The 10846-nt window shown below is 29.6% G+C and overlaps 2 protein-coding genes across 3 annotated transcripts in view; both read right to left on the minus strand.

Annotated features, from left to right (window-relative positions):
- Positions 1–10802, minus strand: part of LOC139497171 (epidermal retinol dehydrogenase 2-like) — a 46261-nt gene extending 35459 nt beyond the window's left edge. Inside the window, exon 1 of one of the 2 annotated variants that reach the window (XR_011657701.1) lies at positions 10373–10795. Coding sequence is in view for 1 of the 2 variants with exons in the window: in XM_071285264.1 (XP_071141365.1) it covers positions 10373–10725 (353 nt within the window). In the remaining variant the exon portion in view is untranslated. Of the gene's footprint in view, positions 1–10372 lie in introns of both variants that reach the window. The other variant, XM_071285264.1, reaches the window with a different exon arrangement.
- Positions 1–10846, minus strand: part of LOC139497170 (uncharacterized) — a 545683-nt gene that overhangs the window by 461408 nt on the left and 73429 nt on the right. The window lies entirely within an intron of this gene.

Here is a 10846-nt window from a genome sequence, read left to right on the forward strand (position 1 = left end):
GTAAGTGTTTAATTTGAAACCATAATCAGAATTTATCAAGCATGCAAATGATTTATTATAATTGCTTTAGAATAATAATTACTTAAAATCTTAGAATGACAAAATATATACTTCATCATATTTATACACAATTAAGATAAATGCTTGTGTTCTACATTGTACTTCAATGTTTTCACCTTCCTCAAACAATTATTAACTATAAAATAGATCCAGATCAACAAAAATCTCAGGTGAGACAAAAACTATGTACATTTATACCAATTTTTAATATAGGGTGACCAACTTATAAATCAAGTTACATACATGTATCAAAACATTTTTGTGATACCAATTTTGATGCACAAGATGTGCTCATTGCATTGATTTGCAACTTGTCAGTTGTGCTTAATTGAAGATCTACAATGTTTAAAAACTAATTACAATACTGGATTTGACCTAAAATTGTTTACTTACAAAATTACAAATTGTGACTTGGATGGAGAATTGTCTCATTGGCACTCATATCACTTCTTGGATATCTATTCGGAAAAAAATATATATATTAAAAGAGGGACAAATGATACCAGAGGGACAGTCAAACTCATTAATTGAAAATAAACTGACAATATGCCATGGCTAAAAAATGAAAAAGACAAACAGACAAACAATAGTACACATGACACAACATATAAACTAAAGAAAAAACAACATGAACTCCACCAAAAACTGGGGGTGATCTCAGGTGCTCAAGAAGGGTACAGTAAGCAGATCCTGCTCCACACGTGGCACCTGTCGTGTTGCTCATGTTATTACAAATCTGGTAAATGTAGTCTAACTTTTGGTAGGTCACATTCATGAAGGGAAGGGGATTGTAGTTATGACGTAAGGAACATATCTGATATCATATGTGAAACGGTTATTACATAACGGTTAACGAACTCGTGTAATGTCCGTAAAATTTACGAAGGGATGATTTCAACTTCATATCATTTGGAACTCTTGGTTTAATAGCTTCCTTAGCTTGTGAGCAGCAACCCTCTATCAAGAAAATCATGATAAGAAATAAATGTACATGCAATAATATGCTTTTAAAACATTTATTTTCTTGTCCAATCATACATTTGTATGTCCATTTCAATTGCTGATCCTCCACCCCCCCCCCTTTCCCCTGGATGCTACCACTAATATTCAATATTCATTTTAAAAAATGTCCATGTATTGAAAAAAGTTAATTATCAAAATTTCTTGTTTCAGGAAATACAACTCCCCCTGCGAAATGATTATGAATAATTCATGAATGTTCATGGATGATTCATGAATGATTCATGAACATAATTCATGAATTGTTCATAAAAGATTCATGAAGAGTTAATGAACTAGACATGAACTACAAATGGACATGCAAGTTCATGAACCAGTGAATAATGAACTATTCATGAACAGAAAGTGTTCATGAACTCTTTTGTTCATTAAAGTTCATGAACAAAAATAGTTCTTGAACTTTTATCATTCATGAATTGTTCATGATTTTATAGTTCATGAACATGCTTGTCCATTTGTAGTTCATGTCCTTTTCATGTATAGTTCATGAATTTTTTATGAATGATTCATGAATTTGTTCATGACCCATACCAGTCCATGAATCATTCATGAACACATGAACTACTGTGTTCATGAACTGTTCATCAGTAATTTAATTCATGAAAATTGTTTGTCCACTTGTAGTTCATGAACTGTTCATCTAAAGTTCATGAAATTATTAAAAAGGATTTTCTTGATATTCATTTTTGTGTTATTATCATAAGTAAACTTCTCTTCCTGTCTGTAATTGAAATTGCTGGACTTCCAACTAGAAATGCTACATGTATAACATCTTGGTGAAGTTGTTCTGCTTGAAATTCTTCCCAGTTGAACAGATCTTTTAATCAATAAATGCATCTAAGTTTCCCCCTGCAAAATCAAAAATCACTCCACAAAGAATCAAAAGTCCTTGATATTTGTTTTAAATAAACACTCAAGATTAAACAGTTTCTAACAGGTATAATACAATGTAATAATTTAATTTAATAATTGTTGTTTTTATTAAAATATCAATAGAGTAAGATTAATAACATGAATACTACTTCAGCCTTTTCATGACATTTCAAATAATGTACCCCCCCCCCCCCCCCCCCCCCCTTTCCCCTTTTAATTTGCCCACACACAATCATAAGAATGGCTGAAGCATGAATTATTTTTACCTTGAAATAAAATATATTGTACAAATCTATCAGTTATTCCTGAATGGAAAACATTAAACCAACACTGTAAAATGTAAAGGCTACTTTCACTTTCTGGTGTTTTATATTTATTATAATTAATCAATAATTATTATAATGCTTCAACAAATAGTTATTCAGCAAAAAAAATAATCAAAAATATATATAATTTACTTATCTGATAACAAATCTGCTTTATTTTGACAGCTATATTACTTCATCTTCATTTGTATTGTAAGCGTCAAAACCACCATTTTGCTGACGTAATTATGACGTTTTTGTATTCCCAGTCACTTGTAATCATTTGTCTGCATTGCAATCTTTTGTCAAAGTCATTGAAGCGTTTTACAATAGGTAAACGTAATTCATTAAATATGATAATTATTGACACCGGTCTGCAATGTTTGGGAAAGAATGAATTGTCATTAATCTGTGCTTTGTTTCCAAGTTCCTCTATGTGCCGTATGATGGTTAAGAAAGGCACATGTTTGAACTTGGAGAGACAATCAGAAATTACATCTTTAGAAGAAAGAAATTAAGTTTACCATTGTCATGATTGTAAAAACGAAACATGAGAAACATCTCCAGCTCAAAGTAAGTTACAAAACTTCAAAGTTAGTCCCAAATTTTGTATGACTCTCAAAATGTAACACTCTTCTGGTGTGGTATGAAAAAAAAAAGAAAAAGGTGCTGAGCTAATTTCTGTTGTTCAATGAAAAGGAAATATTTTTTTATGGACATAATTTTGCTTATAATTACTTAAGCTTACACTACATTTGTAAACACATCATGTATCACATGTATTGAAGTAATATGAGGCTCTACCTGCATGCTGTGAAAGGGAACTAATCAAATCTGTATGATTTTTTTTTAATTTTGCCTCTGCCATAGCGGAGGGGGCAATAAGTTTTACCCTTGTCCCTCTGTATAGATGTACATGTACGTCCAAAAGTTGGTTTCAATTCTTTAAACTTTTGGGGAGTCGCAGCACAGCAAAAGTGAGTATATCAGTGGTTGTCGTTTGTTTATGTGTTATTTGTTTTTCGTTCATTTTTTCACATAAATAAGGCCGTTAGTTTTCTCGTTTGAATTGTTTTACATTGTCTTATCAGGGCCTTTTATGGCTGACTATGCGGTATGGGCTCAATGCTCATTGTTGAAGGCCGTACGGTGACCTATAGTTGTTAATGTTTGTGTCATTTTGGTATTTTGTGGAAGTTGTCTCATTGGCAATCATACCACATCTTCTTTTTTATATATATATATATATTTTTAATGCTTTTTGATAAACAAACATGTACATGTATTTACACTTTTGCTATTCAACTGAATTTTGTCTCAAAATGATCTCAAGATCTGTAAATGAATAACCTGGAGGTCATGCTAAAAGCACTTTAATTGTGATGTCATAATACAATGTATAGATGTTTATGAGAACTTGTATGACAGTCAAATTTATGAATTTATTTATGAACTTAATGAATTCATTTATTCATTAAAAGTTCATAAAATGTTCATGAACATGTGTTATGAACAATTTATGAACATTATGAACTGACTTACAGTTCATTAAAGTTCAGAAAATATTCATGAACTGCATTTTATGAACTATTCATGAACTAAATTCATGAACAAATTTAATGAACTCATTATGAACAGTCATGCATTGTTCATGAACATTCATGAACAGTTCATGGGGGTTCATCAGTTCATGAATTTCATCTCGCAGGGGTCATGTCCTCCACTCCAGTGCAAATGCAGGTGTGTTAATAGTCCAAATAATCAAGGCTTTCTGAAAGAATGTTTTTTTGCTTTGACACCTTATTTGCAATAAGGCTTCAAAGCAAAAGATGAAATAGCCTTTCAAGACATCATAATTATTTGGACTAGTATGTTAATTTTTTTTTTTTATTTTTATTCCCTGCAAGTTAACATGTACATGTATATAGTCAGATACATGTATCTGACTATATACATGTACATGTTAACTTGCAGGGAATAAAAATAAAAAAAAAAAATTAACATACTAGTCCAAATAATTATGATGTCTTGAAAGGCTATTTCATCTTTTGCTTTGAAGCCTTATTGCAAATAAGGTGTCAAAGCAAAAAAACATTCTTTCAGAAAGCCTTGATTATTTAGACTATTAACACACCTGCATTTGCACTGGAGTGGAGGACATGAGTTGTATTTCCTGAAACAAGAAATTTTGATAATTAACTTTTTTCAATACATGGACATTTTTTAAAAATGAATATTGAATATTAGTGGTAGCATCCAGGGGAAAGGGGGGGGGGGGGTGGAGGATCAGCAATTGAAATGGACATACAAATGTATGATTGGACAAGAAAATAAATGTTTTAAAAGCATATTATTGCATGTACATTTATTTCTTATCATGATTTTCTTGATAGAGGGTTGCTGCTCACAAGCTAAGGAAGCTATTAAACCAAGAGTTCCAAATGATATGAAGTTGAAATCATCCCTTCGTAAATTTTACGGACATTACACGAGTTCGTTAACCGTTATGTAATAACCGTTTCACATATGATATCAGATATGTTCCTTACGTCATAACTACAATCCCCTTCCCTTCATGAATGTGACCTACCAAAAGTTAGACTACATTTACCAGATTTGTAATAACATGAGCAACACGACAGGTGCCACGTGTGGAGCAGGATCTGCTTACTGTACCCTTCTTGAGCACCTGAGATCACCCCCAGTTTTTGGTGGAGTTCATGTTGTTTTTTCTTTAGTTTATATGTTGTGTCATGTGTACTATTGTTTGTCTGTTTGTCTTTTTCATTTTTTAGCCATGGCATATTGTCAGTTTATTTTCAATTGATGAGTTTGACTGTCCCTCTGGTATCATTTGTCCCTCTTTTAATATATATATTTTTTTCCGAATAGATATCCAAGAAGTGATATGAGTGCCAATGAGACAATTCTCCATCCAAGTCACAATTTGTAATTTTGTAAGTAAACAATTTTAGGTCAAATCCAGTATTGTAATTAGTTTTAAACATTGTAGATCTTCAATTAAGCACAACTGACAAGTTGCAAATCAATGCAATGAGCACATCTTGTGCATCAAAATTGGTATCACAAAAATGTTTTGATACATGTATGTAACTTGATTTATAAGTTGGTCACCCTATATTAAAAATTGGTATAAATGTACATAGTTTTTGTCTCACCTGAGATTTTTGTTGATCTGGATCTATTTTATAGTTAATAATTGTTTGAGGAAGGTGAAAACATTGAAGTACAATGTAGAACACAAGCATTTATCTTAATTGTGTATAAATATGATGAAGTATATATTTTGTCATTCTAAGATTTTAAGTAATTATTATTCTAAAGCAATTATAATAAATCATTTGCATGCTTGATAAATTCTGATTATGGTTTCAAATTAAACACTTACATTGTATAAATTCGTGACTCTAAACCACAAGCTCAACTGTAGCTAATTTTCATTATTTTCGACATGTAATTAACAAATAACCATGGTAATAATACAAATAAACACTATTGACTTTTAATTTCATGACTTTCACCGCAAGTAAATTTTTGTTTAAATTTTGTTGATGTATTATGATAATCATAGATGATTTTTTTATCTTTATTCTTATATTATTATATGGAAAACATACATTTCAAGTAAATCATTGTTACCACAATGGTTACAGTTTCTTGTTATCAAAGTGGGTCTTGATGGGAGTCCTTAAATTCTATATTTTTAAGGCATTTTAATTATCTTTAAAAATATTAAACAATTACTAAATAGTATGAATTTGACTCATGAGAAAAGGATTTTACTATTCAATTTTTCTATAATTAAGTAATTTCTTTATTCTGTTCTGTAATGTTTTTACAATTTTAAGAATATTTTTCTTTTCTGTTTACACCATCAATTTATTATTAGACCCTCATTAAACCTGTTGTAAACATTTAGTTAAAATGATATTTTGGGGACATCCCCATTTATCTCTAGTAACATACTTCTGATTAAAATGATAACCAACATAAATAAAAGTCTGTAAATTCAAAAAAAATATTATGTTAAAAATTATATTGTAAATTGAACAGTAGACAAAATTTTGAGATCAAAATTGTGATTTTAGAAATTACTGCATGGATTATGAGGGTTTTGATAGGGGTAACCATGGTAACAGAATAGAAAGTGGACCAATACTTACAATTAGCCAAACATTAATAATGAATAGAGAAAAAGAGGCAAAGAATATAAAGAATAGAGAAAAAGAGGCAAAGAATATAAAGAATAGAGAAAAAGAGGCAAAGAATATAAAGAATAGAAAAAAGAGGCAAAGAATATAAAGAATAGTGAAAAAGAGGCAAAGAATATAAAGAATAGTGAAAAAGAGACAAAGAATATAAAGAATAGAGAAAAAGAGGCAAAGAATATAAAGAATAGTGAAAAAGAGGCAAAGAATATAAAGAATAGAGAAAAGAGGCAAAGAATATAAAGAATAGAGAAAAAGAGGCAAAGAATATAAAGAATAGAGAAAAAGAGGCAAAGAATATAAAGAATAGAGAAAAAGAGGCAAAGAATATAATGAATAGAGAAAAAGAGGCAAAGAATATAAAGAATAGAGAAAAAGAGGCAACGAATATAAAGAATAGAGAAAAAGAGGCAAAGAATATAAAGAATAGAGAAAAAGAGGCAAAGAATATAAAGAATAGAAAAAAGAGGCAAAGAATATAAAGAATAGTGAAAAAGAGGCAAAGAATATAAAGAATAGTGAAAAAGAGACAAAGAATATAAAGAATAGAGAAAAAGAGGCAAAGAATATAAAGAATAGTGAAAAAGAGGCAAAGAATATAAAGAATAGAGAAAAGAGGCAAAGAATATAAAGAATAGAGAAAAAGAGGCAAAGAATATAAAGAATAGAGAAAAAGAGGCAAAGAATATAATGAATAGTGAAAAAGGGGCAAAGAATATAAAGAAAAGAGAAAAAGAGGCAAAGAATATAAAGAATAGAGAAAAAGAGACCAAGAATATAAAGAATAGTGAAAAAGGGGCAAAGAATATAAAGAATAGAGAAAAAGAGGCAAAGAATATAAAGAATAGTGAAAAAGGGGCAAAGAATATAAAGAATAGTGAAAAAGAGGCAAAGAATATAAAGAATAGAGAAAAGAGGCAAAGAATGTAAAGAAAAGAGAAAAAGAGGCAAAGAATATAAAGAATAGTGAAAAAGAGGCAAAGAATATAAAGAATAGTGAAAAAGGGGCAAAGAATATAAAGAATAGAGAAAAGAGGCAAAGAATATAAAGAAAAGAGAAAAAGAGGAAAAGAATATAAAGAAAAGAGAAAAAGAGGCAAAGAATATAAAGAATAGAGAAAAAGAGACCAAGAATATAAAGAATAGAGAAAAAGAGGCAAAGAATATAAAGAATAGTGAAAAAGAGGCAAAGAATATAAAGCATAGAGAAAAAGAGGCAAATAATATAAAGACTATAAAGAATAGTGAAAAAGAGGCAAAGAATATAAAGAATAGAGAAAAGAGGCAAAGAATATAAAGAATAGAGAAAAAGAGGCAAAGAATATAAAGAATAGAGAAAAGAGGCAAAGAATGTAAAGAAAAGAGAAAAAGAGGCAAAGAATATAAAGAATAGTGAAAAAGAGGCAAAGAATATAAAGAATAGTGAAAAAGGGGCAAAGAATATAAAGAATAGAGAAAAGAGGCAAAGAATATAAAGAATAGTGAAAAAGAGGCAAAGAATATAAAGCATAGAGAAAAAGAGGCAAAGAATATAAAGACTATAAAGAATAGTGAAAAAGAGGCAAAGAATATAAAGAATAGAGAAAAGAGGCAAAGAATATAAAGAATAGTGAAAAAGAGGCAAAGAATATAAAGAATAGAGAAAAGAGGCAAAGAATATAAAGAAAAGAGAAAAAGAGGAAAAGAATATAAAGAAAAGAGAAAAAGAGGCAAAGAATATAAAGAATAGAGAAAAAGAGACCAAGAATATAAAGAATAGAGAAAAAGGGGCAAAGAATATAAAGAATAGTGAAAAAGAGGCAAAGAATATAAAGAATAGAGAAAAAGAGGCAAAGAATATAAAGAATAGAGAAAAAGAGGCAAAGAATATAAAGAATAGAGAAAAAGAGACCAAGAATATAAAGAATAGAGAAAAGAGGCAAAGAATATAAAGAATAGAGAAAAAGAGACCAAGAATATAAAGAATAGTGAAAAAGGGGCAAAGAATATAAAGAATAGAGAAAAAGAGGCAAAGAATATAAAGAATAGTGAAAAAGGGGCAAAGAATATAAAGAATAGTGAAAAAGAGGCAAAGAATATAAAGAATAGAGAAAAGAGGCAAAGAATGTAAAGAAAAGAGAAAAAGAGGCAAAGAATATAAAGAATAGTGAAAAAGAGGCAAAGAATATAAAGAATAGTGAAAAAGGGGCAAAGAATATAAAGAATAGAGAAAAGAGGCAAAGAATATAAAGAAAAGAGAAAAAGAGGAAAAGAATATAAAGAAAAGAGAAAAAGAGGCAAAGAATATAAAGAATAGAGAAAAAGAGACCAAGAATATAAAGAATAGAGAAAAAGAGGCAAAGAATATAAAGAATAGTGAAAAAGAGGCAAAGAATATAAAGCATAGAGAAAAAGAGGCAAATAATATAAAGACTATAAAGAATAGTGAAAAAGAGGCAAAGAATATAAAGAATAGAGAAAAGAGGCAAAGAATATAAAGAATAGAGAAAAAGAGGCAAAGAATATAAAGAATAGAGAAAAGAGGCAAAGAATGTAAAGAAAAGAGAAAAAGAGGCAAAGAATATAAAGAATAGTGAAAAAGAGGCAAAGAATATAAAGAATAGTGAAAAAGGGGCAAAGAATATAAAGAATAGAGAAAAGAGGCAAAGAATATAAAGAATAGTGAAAAAGAGGCAAAGAATATAAAGCATAGAGAAAAAGAGGCAAAGAATATAAAGACTATAAAGAATAGTGAAAAAGAGGCAAAGAATATAAAGAATAGAGAAAAGAGGCAAAGAATATAAAGAATAGTGAAAAAGAGGCAAAGAATATAAAGAATAGAGAAAAGAGGCAAAGAATATAAAGAAAAGAGAAAAAGAGGAAAAGAATATAAAGAAAAGAGAAAAAGAGGCAAAGAATATAAAGAATAGAGAAAAAGAGACCAAGAATATAAAGAATAGAGAAAAAGGGGCAAAGAATATAAAGAATAGTGAAAAAGAGGCAAAGAATATAAAGAATAGAGAAAAAGAGGCAAAGAATATAAAGAATAGAGAAAAAGAGGCAAAGAATATAAAGAATAGAGAAAAAGAGACCAAGAATATAAAGAATAGAGAAAAGAGGCAAAGAATATAAAGAATAGAGAAAAAGAGGCAAAGACTATAAAGAATAGTGAAAAAGAGGCAATTAAGAATATAACGAATAGTGAAAAAGAGACAAAGAATATAAAGAATAGAGAAAAAGGGGCAAAATATAAAGAATAGAGAAAAAGGGGCAAAGAATATAAAGAATAGAGAAAAAGGGGCAAAGTATATATAAATTTGTATACTAATAAATGCAGAACTTTATTTTTACTCTGAAAGATATATTTCTAAAACATTTGACTTTAAGATAAATAAAACTTAAAATTGTATTTTGTTTAAAAAAAAAGTACAATTCTCAGATCCGGACATCCTGGCATTTAAATTTTTCAAGGGGTGATGCAGATAGGATTCCTCTAGATTTTTCATCTATTTGAAGGTGATATCTGATTATTTATATTGCTGATTATTTTTTAACCAGAGGATATAGTATGATAAAAATCAAAATGGAGATATTATATAGTGTCTTTAACAATATTAGGTGGGTAAAATTACTAGATTCAACTGGTGTCAATATATATCAATTAAATTAATTTGCATTGAAGTCTATGGAAAATCTAGAGGATTCTCATCCGCATCACCTCTCAACATTGTTTACATAACACAAATGCTAATCATTGATTGGTCAGTTACATGTTGTGATGTCACTGCAGATCTGAGAATAGTAGTTTATTTTTAGTTATACTGATTACTGTCATGACTGTCACTAAAAAAAATAATGATATAACTTATAACATATAAGGATTAGAAAACTTAAATTATACCTTACCCAACATCACATTTGTAAAGATGAAATTTGGCATCAAACTTTTTCATCAGATTTCCTGTTTCCTCGTTTGCTTTATCGTCAATATCCCATAGCACAAGGACAGCACCTAACTTTCCAAATTCCAATGCCAACTGTCTCCCAATACCTGAACCGCTCCCCGTAATTAATACTATCTCGCCCGTCACCGATTTGTTCGGAGGAGACACAAAAAATCTCCAAATCGATGTCATGTAAGCAACTAAAAATGCCTTTAAAGCTTCAATGCAGTCAATAAAAATTGACATCTTCGTCTCTTTTTTCAACACACCTTCCTTTGACAACGCTCCGTTGTCTTCTGCATCAGGTAACACCATCCTTCGTTTTCATATAGGCCTGCTGTCAATCATAACATTGTTGAACTGTGACCTTTTGACATATGAACTTAATATTGTTCCTTATATCAACGAAGGAAAAATATATTTTACATATTTTGTA

This window comes from Mytilus edulis, chromosome 12 (assembly GCF_963676685.1).
Source record: "Mytilus edulis chromosome 12, xbMytEdul2.2, whole genome shotgun sequence".
Taxonomy (NCBI): Eukaryota; Metazoa; Mollusca; class Bivalvia; order Mytilida; family Mytilidae; genus Mytilus; species Mytilus edulis.